Source organism: Thunnus albacares, chromosome 4 (assembly GCF_914725855.1).
Source record: "Thunnus albacares chromosome 4, fThuAlb1.1, whole genome shotgun sequence".
Taxonomy (NCBI): Eukaryota; Metazoa; Chordata; class Actinopteri; order Scombriformes; family Scombridae; genus Thunnus; species Thunnus albacares.
The window spans coordinates 8092508-8109545 of record NC_058109.1 but is presented as its reverse complement, the minus strand read 5'-3'; the positions used below and the strand labels follow the sequence as shown (position 1 = coordinate 8109545).

The 17038-nt window shown below is 39.8% G+C and overlaps 1 protein-coding gene across 1 annotated transcript; it reads left to right on the top strand.

The window, feature by feature from the left end:
* The first annotated feature begins 1153 nt into the window (after window positions 1-1153).
* LOC122980519 (uromodulin-like) lies at window positions 1154-17038 on the top strand. Its single transcript, XM_044348591.1, has 13 exons — window positions 1154-1236; window positions 2397-2631; window positions 4139-4295; window positions 6111-6204; window positions 6337-6399; window positions 8498-8700; window positions 9674-9802; window positions 11171-11358; window positions 11526-11674; window positions 12416-12661; window positions 13083-13245; window positions 14014-14106; window positions 15766-17038. Exons 1-12 carry the CDS (start codon window positions 1154-1156, stop codon window positions 14104-14106), a joined length of 1803 nt encoding a protein of 600 aa, XP_044204526.1. The 3' UTR covers window positions 15766-17038.

The following is a 17038-nucleotide window of genomic DNA, read 5'->3' as shown; positions in this document are numbered from 1 at the left end:
TTACTGAATCACCAGAGTGCTGCTATAGATGACAAGTAATGAATGCTATGCATCCCATGCCCATTATGCACATTTCCAGTTCTATATTTATATCCTGGGGCTCTACTGGAATATCTTGATGCATGATTTACAGTTTAAAAATCTTATACTGGCCCTTTATGCAGCCCCTCAGTTCAGCCTCTCTTTAAGGTCCCCATCACATCTATTGTGAAGACCAAATAAATTAAATTGCTCACAACTTCAAACTGGGGCTATTTCCTTGATTCATCAATTAAAGGTGGAAAAAAAACGCCAATTTTAAGGTCATTTGAAGAAGCTTGTCAGCATTCACGCTAATAATAATAATACACAAACATTGACATCTTTTCTGGGTTGCTAAATTGACCCGTGACAGATAGCCAGGCAGTGAAAGGGCTCCATGTAAACATATAATTGATCAAGTGTATTCAATAGAGAATATGTCACTCATTCATAAGCAGCCAATTGAGGTATGGTTATAGTACGGTACTACCCACTTGGCTGTTGTAAAAGCGAATACGATCTATCTCCTTTCAAAGAAGGTGAAGTCAGAGTCCTAAATTTCAGTTGAGCCCAAAATTTGCACTTTTGCAGAAACTTGGAACTTCTTATGACTATGGATGTTCATTTTTGACCTTTAGAAACAATATTTGATGCAGATAATCTAAGCACAAAGGTCCACTTACTAGCATCAGAGCTATCAACCATAACTCACAGCCTTGGAACTTCTTGTTTAAGACCTAAAACATAATATTAGTCTTGTATTTTAAACTCTTTTGCTTACTATGAGGGCAAAGAAATTAAATAAAATAGAATGAAATGTAAAAACTGATCTGACATGAGAATATCCCCCACAACATAAAATAGTCTCCTTCAGAGTTTTGTAACATATATTGTGACTGGGGTGCTTATTCAGACATGTGAAAGTACCAGAATATTAATGTAATATAGTGTATGTCTTAGGTGAGAGACTCCAGAGTTGCCCTGTGGACGTATGTTGTTTACTGTGTAAGCACATTGAGACTTCATTGACAGTTGGAGCCGTTATTCTTGTATAACAGTACACTTGACCAATTAACATTGTGATGGTTGTGATTCGGTGTCTCTTCCAGCTCTCTGAGTGGCCTCCTCCAAGATGCTCCGCTTACTGCTTTACCTGACCACAGCCGTCCATTTTAGTACCTGTGGTGCCATGGACTTGTGCCAAGGAGACAACCAGTAAATATGTTTGCTGTATATTAGATGATATTAGATATGAAAAGGTTTCAGTAACTGATGTGAGGGAAATATCATCATTAGGACCAAACCAAAGACTTATCTCCTAAAATAAAAAGAAAGTGGGTTTGGTTGAGTGAATGACAGAAAATATTCAACCAAATAATGGGAGTTTATACTGTCTGGGAAACGGTTGACAACTCCCAGCAGATCTATGGAGTCCCTAGATGGTTCCCCCTCTACAGGAACTCACCCAGAGACTACAAGAAAGTTGGATACCCCAAACTGCTGCTCAGTGCAAAGATCCAACAGTCAGAGCCTTTTTCTATAAATTATGCAGCTGCATAGAGGCAACTAATCTTAGCCCCTACAGTGTTGCTCATCTGGGGGCTCTTGAGTATCCCCACACCTGCCTGGTGCCTCTAATTTTGGGCAAATCCAGAAACAGAGAGCCCTCCAGAGCCTATTCAGGAATTTGATTCCAGCCAATGATGTGTGCACAGGTATCTGGTTGGTATTGCTCCACCACATCTGGCTTCTTCTTCACCAGAGGGATGATATTCAACACCCCAAGTGAAAATGTGTGCTGCCACTGACAATGGAACTTTACCTCACTGGCGGTGGGGCCCACATGATTACTGTGTCAATAAAACATAATTAGTCTGCTTCATTTGCAATTTACACTCCATATTATTGTGTTACTTCTTGGTCACAAAAAAAAAATCAAGCCTTGGACAGGAAACCAATAAGATCACACCTCTGCCATTATTAAACTAACCTTAAACTCATCAATAGATGCCTAAATAACAAGGCTCCCCAGGTGTTCAGTGACCTGGTGGTACCTCTCAGGTGTTTTGTGCTTAAATGTATGTATATGTATTGTTGAGTCTTGTGCAGTTTCATATGTATTTTACTGTTGACTTTTATGTATTTTAAAAGCCCATCTAGGGACGGGCACTGCAAACTAGCTTCAGCTATAAATATACAAATAAAGACTTAATAAAATAGCCTGCATTAGCGACAAACCGTATGTTCGATCCCCATTGTCAGGGCTTTCAGTTTGTGTGAATCATCAATATAAAACCATCTGTCTTTAACAAATCTGTCATTTTGCTGATTATGTTACTTGTATGTATATATTTGTCCCTCCCCACCTACACCAGGTGCGTCCTGTGCACTGTGACAGGCCCCACTGTCATCGATATCCACGGCCATCTTAACTCTGTCCAGGACCGGTGTGCGTACGATCTGATGGAGACCAAATCAATCCCAGATTTAAAAGTACACGCGACCTTCAAGGAACGACGCCGTACAGATGTTAGTTTTTTGGACAGTGTGATCCTGCAACTGGATGGGCCAGGTGTCAATATTAATCTGGAACAAGGTGGGAGAGTTCTGGTAAGATGGTGCTGTGGTGTATTTTCATTAAGTGTCATTGGTGTGCTTAAAGACAAATTAAGCTATGCAGATTGATTTCATAAATCTTATAAGCAATAAGTGCTAGTGTGTTAAAATCTTATTGATGATGTATTTGTAATCTCATGAATCACATTTAATCACGATTTACGTATAGAAGCACAGTAAAAGAATCATAATCATACACTGGAGAAGTTTGAGTGTGTTTGTATTACATGTCACTTTGCTTGGGTCTGCATTAAAGTCTTCACTTTTTTTAAAAATACCCTCTGGAGAAGATCAAGAAGTAAGGGTGTAAAGTGACAAGAATAAATATTAAGGCCAGAAGACAACTTGGCAATAAGGGTGTAAAATGATCCCCAATACCAATACAAAAATGGACATAACCAGAGAGAATTGAATATGACAGTACATATCCACGACAGCTCAAGACCTGTCTTGAAGAGTTTTGACCAACAACGAGTGACGAAGATAACAATAGGTGTGACCTGTGCCGACCCAAGGGTATAAAAACTACGCCCTGAAGGCAAGAACCTTCAGAGCGACCTGGTTCATCTTGTATGCACTAATTTGCTCTCCTTTATTGCCAGCATTAAAGAACACTTTGCTGCTTGGACTTCTGACTCCTGATTTTTTATCGTCAAAGAGCAGGTTTTTGATCTGGTGTTTTCTTCATCTGTCATCCATCGATTTGACATGACAGTGCCACAGTTGTAACGTGTCAATATAAAATCCTCCTGTGCTCAGCCTTGCAGGATTGTTGGCAAGGCTGTTGTGTTTTTCACGCTACTGACAACAAATAAATAATTACGTGGACTGTAGATAAATTAATTTCTGGTCTCTGTTCTGCTCCTGCAACTGCATAAACTCATCTCTGTGTTTCCTCTTCTTTGATCGTCTGTAGATAGAAAGAATGTCTCCTTTATTGTGAAGAATTCAAGGCCTCAGTAAGCTTGTAACGAACCTGTCAGAAAGTCTAACATTATCTGAGACTCCCATTCTGATGGCATATTTGGGGGGCTCAATCCAAAAGTCTCTGAAACAACTGGAAAATCTCACCCACATTATGCAGTCAGGATGCAGCCAAGAGGAAACCTCCTTTGTGGAGTAGTTTATATTCTGGCAGAGTGGGTTTATACAAAAAGTGGATACTGCGAATCACAACACAGCTATTACAATAGCTTCCTCTGGTTTCTACTCCCTGGCAGTCAGTCCACTCCATGGCCAGCACCATCAAGACTATTTGCTATTTGCACATGCACACATTTCCATAAGAAGAAGTCTAATTAGCCAAATGTACTGTATGTGGGCTTGATCATTTTTTAAAAGCAAAAAGTGGAAAATGAAACACCAGATTCAGTCAATGATTGAGCAGAAAGTGTAGCTTGTAGCTCTTAGATTTTTACACGGTGAGAGGCAGCAGGAGTAGTTGAATTATTTAATCGCTTATTAATCATAGCTCTCTCTTATCACCTCTGCTGTGATGCAGGTGGACAACGTAAAGATGACGCTCAATGCCACGGCTCAGCTGGTTCACGGTGTGGAGCTCTCGAAGGACCAGGACGGAGTGACCGCAAAGATGTCCCACTTGAAATACTTGATGACTGTCTTCTTTGATGGCTCCACTGCACAGATACACATTAAAGGTACAGAAAACCAAATCCTGGAGGGATTCATGAAGGAACAGACTGTGTGGAGTCAGGATATGATTAGCCTAGCTTATCATAAAGCTGATCCTGTCAAAAGTTCACAAATATACCTTCAAACACCTTGAAGCTCACTGGTTAACATGTTGTCTCTCGTTTGTTTAAAAAACACAAACAGAAATGTAAAAACCACAGTTTATGGATTTAGGGGTAGTTACATGTTGAAACTATTTCAGACTTGGATATAAAACACAAAGACGACAGACATTTTAGCCAATTGGCTGCAAACACTTCTCCAGCTGCTCCCATGCTCCCGGACAATCCACCTAGGCCACAAACACACACACACATTATTTTTGAGCAAGGGTCTATTAACAGTTGCTAGACTCTTCTAAACTCTAGCTTCTCTTGCTGAGTCTCCCTCTCTGCTAAAATATGTCTGCATCTTTATTATGGGTGTAGTGTGTTGTGCTGCATTTTGTTTGGATGGACGCTGCTCTTCCACCATGAGCCTCCAGAACAGATTCAGTGCTCCTTGTCACAGATTCTCCAACTCTGTGGACCCTTTGCTTGATAAGATGAACATCATTCTTCCAAAAGATATTCTCTCAGTTAGTGTTTTGATGATGGTGGTGAAGAGCAATAACTTATCAGTCCAAATTCTCCCATTGTACAGTATATGTGTTGTTTTTTTCTTATATATCTTTGTTTTTCTTGTTTTTAAAAACACGTTGCCTAATATGTTGGTGCTGAGGCATGCACCATATCCATGCATCAGCCGCAATTACATAATAATTGTGGTAGTTTTTGTGCTGTGTGCAAGTATGAAGACCAGTGTGTGTCAACAAATGGAGCATCTTGTTACCTCAGGGACTAAAGTAACAAAATGCTCCATTTGTTGACAGTCACACTTTCATTAGCATCACCTGCTTCATTCCTGTTTAACATTTAGTTGACCGGACACATTATATTATATTTTATATTTTTATATATATTACTCAGCTGATATGATCATGCCAACACCAGGTCTCTCCACCACCATCATCAAAACACCAAATGAGTTTCTTTTGGAAGAATGGCCCTCCATCAGAGGTCTACAGACTTGGAGAATCTATGACAAGAAGCACTGAAGGTATTCCTGATAAAGTGCTCGATGAGTGTATGTTGTAGAATTAATGTTGTTTGCGGTGCCTCTGCTGCATCACTCAAGAGACAAGACAATGTCACTGTAAGAAGTTGCATTTTTCAAAGGTAGCAAACAGCCAAACTTTTATCTACAATTTAATCATTTATGGTGTCGAGTCCAAATTGCTTCCACACATTACTCTCACATTGCTACTCACATTACACATCTGTTCAGCATGGCTGAACTTGTTAGTCAGCTAGTTTTCTCCATTTTGCGTTAGCAAAGAGAACCAAAATAGCCTAAGGTAACAAGACGGCATCAGACAGACCCGCCCTATGCTGGTGTGCAAGCCGCAGCCTGTTGTGTTTATACACTGAGAGTTTTGATTTCAAACAGATCATTACATGTGACGGTCCTATTTAACAATGCCCATGACATTACAACTCCCACAAGGACACAAGTGCGAATATGTACATATTCATTGTTGGAGACACTGTGCAAAAAGCTGCAAAAGAGATGGAAGGTTGTTGACAAGGGCAATATACTACCAGACTTACAAATTTCTCCTCAATTTTATCTTTAAAAGTGGCTGTTGTGACTGTTTTTAATCAATGAAGGACTGCTTTTCTTTGTGATGCCAGTTTATTGATCTGACTCTTCTCTACTTGTTCTCTCCTGAACCTGGCCAGGACCACGTGGACAAGTTCCCCCTGTGGAGGGTTTGTGTGGAAACTCCAACAGGTCGTTCAGTGAGGAGAAGGCTTCTGACTACAGCCCCACAGAGTAAGAGCTCCATCATAACATGAATGTCCCGCTGAAGTTCACTTACTGTGGGGTTCTTGTATAAAGCAGTTTGTTTGGGTACTCTGTGTGTTGGTTTATGGTCTTGATCCTCTGCTGTTTTTCATCCTCTAGCTGTGAGGTGCAACACGAAGATCCCTCTAATAGTACGATCAGATGCCAAATAATGACTGGACGGTGAGCAGAGACACACCTGAACACAAATAAAACACCGATGTTCCTGATGTGAGCAGAGATGCAATCGAAAGCTCAACACACCTAAACTCAGATAATCAACCTTTTTATTTGGGTAAAAGAGGTCATTACACTTAGAGTTGACGCAAATCTGTATGACAAACAGTTTCAGGTCTGCTGGCATAAACTCCATCCTGTTTTTAGGCTTACCGCTTGTTCAGACCAAACAGCACAGCATAAAAAACTAACACGGATGTAGGGCTGGGCGATATATCATATTAGTTTGATCAATTAGTTTTTTTCTTTTTACCTGATGTGTAAAAGTTGTGAGAATCGAGTTATTACAATATGCACAAAAAGTTTATTTTAAATTAAAAAGTAACTTAGATGGTAGCTGCTACATTAGCTGTTTTGAGTGAATTTAATGATTACACAGAGCTGCCAACTTTTGACTTCAGCTTGGAGTGAGATTTGTTCCGGGGGGGTTGGTTTGCGTTTGTTGACGAGGTACAGTATCATCTCTAGTTATGAGAATTGAAGCTCTGGGAGTCAACTAAACAGTTTCCAGATTCTACTTGGTTTGTCTGTCTCTACCTGCCGGGTAGCTAATGCTAGCTAGCAGCACTCTGCTGGTATCTGCTCTGTCTGTGCTGAAACCTATTATTAAACTGGATTTAGAGTTTGAGGAGATTTAGAGTAGATTTTGTACTCTACTTAGTTGAAGCATGTGGTAACATCTGTGTCAACAGCTGTGTGGGATAACCTGTATTTTATGCATAATGATGACAGCCAGGTCTTTTATTATTCTTGCACAACTGTCTAAAAATATATGATGTATCAGTCCTGCTTTTTGCAGTCAAACAAAAGTGATTAAAGTTGTGAATCAATGTCCAGCTTAAGAAAAACCAAAACCATTATATATACAGTATATCAAGATTTTTTGGCCATATCAACCAGCCCTACACAAGATTTTTAGGGCCACACTCGGCATCGCAGGACCACATGACACCCACTGGCCAAAAATTCCTTTTTTCCCCGTTCACAATCATCACAAACAGGAAGTCTATAATACAATTAATAGATTTTTCTGTGTGCCACAAACACCTAATGTTAATTTTCGCTAGCAAAAAACAGGCCTAAAACCATTAAAATAAAACGTACTCACTGGAAAAACTGATCATCCAACTCATTGATGGTTCTTTTATTACAACCAAACGCTAATCAAGACTGTTTTTAGGCAACCACAATGTTGCAATTAACTTAAGTGAACTGAAAACACGCTGTGAAATAGCAGCAGCTACACCTATACGCAATGGTTACTTTATGTAAGCAACGTTGTCGCCATGGTAGCAACTTGTCAATCAGAATGTAGCCACGCCCTAAAGCATATACTGTTTTATTGTCTATTTTACTCTAAGACTTGAAACTTGCAATTAAGACCATAAATTCACTAGGAAATAGTTTACTGAGATAATAAATCAAGAAGAGAGAAGTAGGGTCATTTTCTCATAGATTTCCATACAATCAGACTTCTTTTTGCAGCCAGTAGAGTCGCCCCCTGATGGCCATTAGATAGAATGCAGGTTTTTGGCACTTCCGCATTGGCTTCTCTTTTCAGCCCCGGAGGTTGCTGCTTGATGGTGAGCAGCCTTCATTGGAATGAATAGGGCGCCATCTTGGATGGCAGTATCCAGTTATCTTTTAATGTGGTTGGAAGGTTTATCACACACACTGCACAGCGGTTTATAATATTTAATAATTTTATCTTCCATCTTGATGATCACCAGGTAAATTGATTTGATTGGCTGACACAATATTGCCACAATATTTAATTTTGTTGTGGCAAACGATGAACCAGGTTCAACCTTTTTACTGGATGACCTGACTTTTCATTTTTGAACTGGAGGTCGGAGGAGGCTACATTGAGCCCCTTACTTCACAATGATTAAATAAAACATAACACAATGCTGTTAAAATTAAAAATAATAATAATAAATAATAATATTATAATAAAATGCCTTTGTCTTGTAGTTTATCTTGATAAAAATTTGCTGCTCATTATTCCATCTCCCACTTTCCCCTGTCTGCATCACTGGAACAGCTGTAATCTCCTGAAGGAGGCGCCCTTCACTGCCTGCCACAGCCACGTAGACCCACAGCCCTACACAACTGCCTGTTCCAACACTTTATGCAAATATCCTGCAGTGGACGGTCTAGACTGTCAGTTTCTGGAGGCCTACGTCAGAGCCTGCAGCCTGTACAGCAGTAATACACCAACGGGCTGGAGGACAAAAGCTATATGCTGTAAGACTTTTCTTCAATGCACTGAAAAAACGAACTACCTACACAATACAACCCCACTGTAACAAGACCTCAACAAAAACAGGATTTTATGTGAACCAGAAAGGCTTCCAGATTGTATGAATTGTTTTAGGGAGCCCTTGGCAGAGTATTGTAGTTTCTCAGGAACATGGGAGGTTTTTGGCCACAGCAGTAGTTAGGAGTAATTCTCTTGTGAAGATGTGAGTTTGTACCCTGATATTTTACCAAAAACATCAATAGTATGTGGAATTGCAGGTAAAGAGGTTACTGGATTTGAAATGTACAGGAACAAATCATCAGCATACAGTGAAAAATCTGGGTTTCTCCTAATCATAAGTAATAAGGAACAATTTACTAACTACCCAGTATGATGCACCATAAGGGTGCACAAACAGAATAACTAATAATTAAATAAGCAGTAATAAATTAGTAAACAACTGGCTTAATGGCTTTATTAATGGTTAATAAATCATTTACTAATGTTTTATAGATCAACAACATTTGGGTTGCCACTTCTTTTTAGTTAGCGCTTCAGTCCATCAGGAAGATGCTTCCAAATCGACTGCTTACCATGTGGAAAAGAGCTCCATGTATAAACAGCCTATTTACAACTGCAGACCTCTAGGGTCTAGCACCACCTATTTTGCAAGGACACATGGGTGAACTTTGCTGTGGTGTGACTAGAGCTTAGACCAATTTTTTTATTAAAACACGATTCAATAACATTTATGGATTATAAAAGTGGCCTTATTATTTATCTATAAAGCATTAGCAAACATGACATCAAGCAATGACAGGTCTGAGTACAAAAATCAAATACTAAGTATATTTATACTAATTTCTGAGCAAAAAAGTTTAATTTGACTTTATAAAGAGGAAGCAGTACCAGTTTCATGTGTTGTTCTGCTGGTTTTCCTTCAGCCTGTAACATCTCTCTCTGTGTCTCTCTGTGCAGCTGAGTCCCTTTGTCAAGATCGTTTCTGCAGTGCTCATGAGTTCTGCGGTCAGGACATCCACACCAGTGAAACCCGTTGCCACTGTCGGGCCGTATTTGCCTCCACATACAGATCTCAAAACACTTTAGGTGAGACAGCTTTAACACAACAAAGCGTCCTGCTGCCTGTTGCATGAGCTGAACTCAAGTCTGAGTGTAAAAGTCAACACCAACTACTACATTTTAACGAGTTAGCTTCACACTAAACTAGCTAACTTGTTCAGTTGCACCATCTCCACTAACAGGATAAAAAAACTCTGTCTCATTGATGTTCCTCACATCCCACGTCTGTCAGCTTGGGGCATTATCAAGCTGGTCCAGATCTATTTGAACTACATCATATGCTTTTGGGTAGTTTAATTAATAACATTGCAAAATATTTAGTAAACTGATGTTTTGTGTGAATAATCCTAATTTGTGAATGTCTGATGTCTGGCAGATTAATGCAGTAAAGTAAAATCCTCTGAAAAGTAAAAGTAGTATAAAATATAAATACTTAAGTGTGGTACAAGTACCTTTAAATTACTGTAAATGCGTCTTCTTTCCTCTTCCCTATTTCATGGTTCTTTGGCTGTACTTCACATGGTTTAATTCAAGGATAGGTGAGAATAGAATAGGTGATATTATTTATGCCCTCAGAACAACTCCAGAATCAAAGAAATGTTCAAAAGAAACGTTTTTAAAAGAACTCTTAAGGCTTCAATCGTCACACCAGCATTAAAAATGCCAACATTTTCTATCAAATCAATTCATTTAAATGAGCTTGCTGCAATCAGTGAATACGCTTGTTGTGGTGAAGTAATTCTGTGCAGAACTTTGCTTTACTCTGCAAATTTGCGCCATCAACCAACAGCAATCAAACTGGAGAGTCCAAAAGAGAGAAAGCTATTGTGGCTCCCCTTTCATTTAACATCCTCTATATGAGTATAAACTGCTCCTCAAAGGGACAATGGTTCATAGACAGTTATGAGACAGCAATTGATGGTAGAAATACGTACCCTGAATAAACTGTGAGAACTGTCTGAGTAGTTCAGAGAGCTATCGTGACTGTCTGTCTTTAGCATGATCCTGGCTTACTGGCGAGTATGTCCAGCTACAGTCGTACATCTACTAGCCCTGTGAGTATTTACGATGCCAGTAAACTTCTAGCATCACCTATTTTGCAAAGACACATGGGTGAACTTTGATGTGCCCTTCTCTGGTGTGACTAGAGCTTAACATACCATTCATTTTTTGTTATCAAAATAGGATTCAGGTTCACGCCTGTCTGTTGAAACAGAAATGCTCCATTTTAATCAATACAGCTGTTGTGTTTCACTTGTACTATACGTATGTAACCGAAGAATTTGATTAGAACCAACTGCTGGCTTCACAATCCACAATGCACTCACAAGGTTGCAACGTAATTTTTTTTGTGAATGTTGCATGTATGTTTTACTTTCACTTGTGTGTGTTCAGGTGAGGCGGTCTGCAATGAGACCTCTCGGTCGATTAATCTGGTTGGTTGTCTCCTGGGGGACAAAGGCATCCAATACTCTGACTTACACCTCTATGACAAGACCTGCAGAGCTGAGATAGACAATGTGACCCACATGGTGACCATAGGCTTCGACAGCAAAACCAACCCCTGTGGGACGATGGTCAGGGTGGGTGTCTCTCCTCTACTTATTGACTCTCAACAAGCGGCCAGATCTCCTTTGTAGTGTTTAATCATTCTATAGTTGCAGCTCTGACCTGTGACCACCTGGGTTTCTTTTAATGTTGCTGATCTGTGAATGTCTAAAAAATGTCTTGACTCCTTGTGACCCTGCAGCTGGATGAAAACGGCAACATTGTCAACAAGAATGGCATAATCGTGGAGACCACCAAACAGGAACTGATGGATTTCACTTGCCCCTTTGTTATACCAGAGATAAAAATCGATTTCTCAGTGGGCATCAAAGTCAATAGTGCCAACAGCAGGTGGGTCATCTGCAGGGGTTTAACGATGTATTGTGGCACAGCATACTGCAACACAAAAAATGTGATAATATGCATCGTGAACCAGATTCTTTTCTCCAGATTCAAACTCCTCCCTCTAATTTTCTCCTAATCAAAATCATATTGATGAAGAACACACATTTAACCAATGCAGACTTAATAATAAGAATACCATTCTTCATTATATCCTGCTGCTATTGATCTAAAATTTTGAATCCATATGTGAAAATTGTTCACCTAGTGTTAATCAAGTAGCGCCTGGTAACAGCTTCCTACCACTTCCTCTTCCTCTTATTTTAACCCCTTGATTTCATCATTGTCAACTGTATGCCACATCATACTGATGCTGGCATACACAATAAAACCACCCTGCTACAGCAAACTTCTGAACAGGACCATGTATGATTTCTTCTGCTAGCCCCCTTTAAAAGCACTTTAAACATATAATCCATTTTACACACATATTTTATAGGATAAAACGACAAAAAAAATCCAAATACCATTTGGTTTGTTGAAATAAGAATCACTTAAAATTATCATTAATTTGCAGCTGAAAATATTTTAGACATTTAACGTAAATATTTAAACTTTCAAAAAATAACATAAATGTAGCTGACTGTATTGTGACACTCTGACAGGAGGGTGTATGTAGTTCTGTTGGTTTAGAGATCTTTGTAGTTTGTGAATATAAGATAACTGAAGTAAGTGTGTGTGTGTGTCCAGCACTGTGATCCAGTATGTTACATCTGGAGTTTGGAATTACACTCTGACCATGAAGGCGTACACCGACGCCGGCCGTACACAGCTTGTGGATTCGAACACCGAGCTCCACCTGGACCAGAAGGTCTGGTTTGCGCTGGAGACGGATGGGCTGGATAGTGAAATCATTTCTTTGGTGACGCAATCCTGCTATGCAACCAGCGAACCATCACCCGATGCGAGTCTGAGATATGATCTCATCATTGATGGGTGAGAGACACAAAGAGGTTGTTACCCAGTCTGTGGACGCTGAGTTTTCTGTAGTGAGTTTTATTTAAGAGCCCCAAAATCTTACATTGTCACTGGTGCTGTTAGCTAAGAGGCTTTCTGTGGGCAAGAAATGTCTGGATGAGATGGCTCAGGGTGAATAAACCTTTGACTCTGTTGTTCAGATTGTTCGGTTGTCACTATGTGCTCATTAACATCACTCACACCGAGTACAACTGAGTGCTGAATGGTCAGAGGTGCCAACATGCAAAACTTAAGTTGTTTTATATTCTAGTTCTACATGTAAAGCAAATATATAGGACATTAATAGTGGATTTCCACAGAAGACTTTGGGATATTTATACATTTCAGAAATTCCAACTCATTCTGCATGTGTGATGTGTGTTTTCCTGTTTCTGAGCAGCTGTGCGAACGCTGCTGACAAAACTGTGCAAGTGGAGCGCAACGGAGACGGAACATCCAGTTACTTCTCCTTTAACATGTTCGAGTTCTATGGGCAAAATGGACAAGTCTACCTGCACTGCAAGCTGAACCTGTGTGTCAAAGAAGGCAACACCTGCGCTCCGGTACGTTCCCAAAAAAAAGTCACATAAACACAAATACAAATACAAGCTTCCCTTCATCCTACAACTGTTAAACCAGAACATCACATACACTAAATGGCAAAAAAAAAAAACATGCATATATAGAAAATCTACCTTTGCAGCCATAAATTATGGTAAAAAATATGAGTCAAAAACCATCAGTATTAATCTGCTGCTATAACAGCCTCCACTCAGCCTCCAGATTTTGAAACACTGATGTTGGGTGATAAGTCCCAGCTTGCAGTTGGCATTCCAGGTCATCCTAAAGATGTTGGATAGAGTTGAGATCATGGTTCTATGCAAACCAGTAAGTTTTTTTTACACCAAACTGAGAAAACCATTTCTTTATACACCTGACTTTGTTCACAGGGGCATTGTCATGTTGGGTTAAGATATTCCTTCATTGGAACTAAGGGGCCCAAACCAGAAAAAAACAGACCCAGACCAAAAGCACACTAGTGTATGTGGACAGGGACATTGCATTCCATACAGCCACAACACTTGTCTGGCTAAAAACATGAAAATTGAGTTCCCTGATATCTTCCATGGTTAAGGCGCATATCACATAACTGCAACCTCTATGGTTTCATTCTGGCCAGGGGACCTTTGTTGTGTGCCACATCACATCATAAGTTCAATATATTCTGTCAGCTGTTTTAGCTGTGTTCAAATATCTGGATCAGCATTGGAACTAAAGTGTGAACTGTCTGAACCCTAAAATTTTCTCTTTCTCTTTTTCTCTTCTCTCAGAGCTGCAACCCGACTTCTAGGACACGCCGATCCACCAGGTATAAATATGCAGATGAAAAACCAGCCATCCTCATCATGGCCTGGAATACTTAGGTAAGATAAATCTCTGCTGCTGAACAGGGCTGCAGGTGACTAATAAGCACCAGTGAAGGTACAGCGGCTCTGATGGTGAAGACCCACTGGAAGCGGAAAAATTTGTAACATCACCCCCATTACTTCTCACTCGTCACTATGGGACGATGACAGCAAAGCAGAGATATTTACAGCATAATCACAACAATAAAGGGCCGCTGCGTGTGTGTTTCGGTAATATTTAAGTTTTAGCAGATTGAAAACAGGTTATATGTTTCTGGAATCAGTCGTGTTTGACCCTGTATCACTATGGATCACAAGGAGAAGATCTTTGCTGTTGCTCTGGTCCTCCTTCATCATTTCATTTGCCTTCGTCCCTGTAGTCTCGAAGGGAAGGGTCGTATAGCAGGAGAATTCCCAAAACTGCAACAATTCTCTCCTCTACGGACATCTTCCTGGAGCTTCCTGGTCCACCACCAAACCACTTTGTCTGTTTCACTGCATCACTTCCGGCTGAATTTGCATACAGTTGAATTTCTGAATCACATTTTTTGTGCTGCTGGTCAGTCTTGTGTTGCCTGGAATCCCACAGTGCCTTGTAAAGGGAACTTGTGTCCCACAGAAAATGAATGGGAGCAAACTTTGTGTTACACCGCTTCCAGTAGGTCTTCGCTGTAAGTCTAGTTTTAAGAAATAAGCAGTTGCAAATTAAATTTTGAATCATTTTGGGTTGATGCAGAATTCATTTGTGGTGAATACTGACCTTTGAATTTGTCCATACAAGCAAGATAAAGGTTTGACAACAAAGCGACAGTGGTTACCATCTCACCCCATGATCACCTGTTATAATGTGGCCAACGATCCTTACTTGACAACATGCATACATGATAACAATTGAACCATCTCTATGACAAAGACCAAGAGATACGGTTAGAGACTCATTTCTGGAGCAGTCACTGGCACTGCTTACGCTGTGTGCACAACTTCACGCACTGCCGGATTAATGGAGGTCTAAAGACATTCATTCCAATGGAGGATGAATAACAGACAGGAATGGATTAGTTCTCGCTTGTGGCCGTTGAATCCGCTGGTCCATTGGTCCACTGGATCACAGATTCATTGGATTTTTCCAAACTCTAAGTTGAAACTGGACTGTCAATAAAATCAGAAGTAGGCAGTAAACAAGACGTTTTGGTGTTTGTTCAGGCAGAAGTAAACTGATTAAATTTTTTTCCACATTAAGAGTTTAGTTATGGTTTGTACAACTGATATTATAATGTAACATGCTATGTTTTCAACATATTCCCTCCAACATGTATCATTACTGAAGGGCTTTGCTGCTTATGATCACATGAATATTTGTTTGACCATTTCACTAATAATGAGACCCACAATAACCGTCTATTGTTGGGTCATAAAGGCAGGAATGCCCAGATGAAGGAAGGAGTAGGCTTTCCTCCATGTTGTTTTGGTAGTTTGGTCCCAGAGGCAGGGATCACGTCAAAAAAAAGGAGCAAGTTATGCAAACTGCGCAGGCAAACCATGTAATATAAAAAGAACTGTGTCTTCTGTTTATGTCCTTTTCAGAGTCTATCAGGGCCTTTACAACTCTGCTGTTTACCTTATTATCTGGAACAGAAGTTTTCCTGCTGTGATAACTTTCCAGAGTTGTCTTTGCAGGTAGCCTCCATGGTGACTTGGACTGGACAACAAGCAGTAGATCTCTGCAACGATTGCTGATCAAGAATCTGGACACCTGAATCCCTTCAATTTTGTAAACGACATCTCCTGAAAAGATTAGCTCAGTTGTGATTGCTCTGAAGCCATTCAGCACACAGAACTGTAACGACCAGACAGCGTCAACCCTCCTCCAGCATCGACTGGGTTGATTCAGTTCAGTTCTGAGTTTCCAAGAATGATTAATCTGAGATGGTTTATTTGATTTAATCCAGTTGGGAGGCGAAAACCACCTTAATGATCAGCCAAATCCATAAAATGTGAACATTACAACCAGAGCATGGATAGTTTCTCATCAACATATCTGAGCAAATCTTTGACTGAGTGTCCAGAATGTGTTGCTGTGCCCTCCTCAGTGATTTACACATTATACAAACCAAACATGCAGCCCAAACACAAAAGAGTTTTAGTAATATTTCTTTAAAGATGCAAATCTTGATAGAACAGTTTTCAGAAGACCAGGGAAGTGTTGCACCTTTATACACTATCTCCAGGATGTTGCACAGTTTTGTCATAATTATTGTGGCCCAAAATTATTTTGTTTACTGTAGCTTCTCTGCAAACTGCAAATAGGCTTCTAATTAGAGTTTTTCAGAAATATTTTGAAGATTGGACAAAATTTGAAGCTCATAAACGGTTGAATTTACATTAATTCCAGTAATTACAAGATTGGGATTTCCTGGAGGGACTAGTTCTACTACTTGATACTTTCACTCTACTGATACTAACATGGTGAAGGGATATAAATACTATGCTACCATATAAATACTATATTTACAGTCCGACCTAAAAACAACCTAAAATATATAAAACATATTAGGAATAGTTGAAATAGTTTGACATTAGGATAAATTGGGAGCATTTGCTTTCTCTCTGAGAGTGAGATGAGAAAATTGATCATTAAAGGATACTGACTAATGAGCAGAGCCAAACCAACAATAAATTCATCTGCTTACAATTATCATGTGTGTATCTAAAGCCTGATATATCTTATTCCTCTGTCCTCATACACATCAGTGAGCCACTGTTGCTCTGGGCGACATGTTCCTTAGCCCCAAAAACCACAGTCACGTTTGTTTGTTTCTAAACGCCTCCACAGACTAATAAGTGCGATCACGTTTTCAGTCTCCAGAGGGTCTGGGTCAGCTTCACAAGCTTGTTGTGCTACATATCACAATTTCTTGACTTTGTACTGAATTTCTATGAGAAATTAACA

Coding starts and splice junctions, on each gene's coding strand:
- LOC122980519 (XM_044348591.1), top strand. CDS start 1,154: ATGCTCCGCTTACTGCTTTACCTGACCACAGCCGTCCATTTTAGTACC. Junction 4,296..6,110: donor TGCACAGATACACATTAAAG/GTACAGAAAACC, acceptor GAACCTGGCCAG/GACCACGTGGACAAGTTCCC. Junction 6,400..8,497: donor TGCCAAATAATGACTGGACG/GTGAGCAGAGAC, acceptor TCACTGGAACAG/CTGTAATCTCCTGAAGGAGG.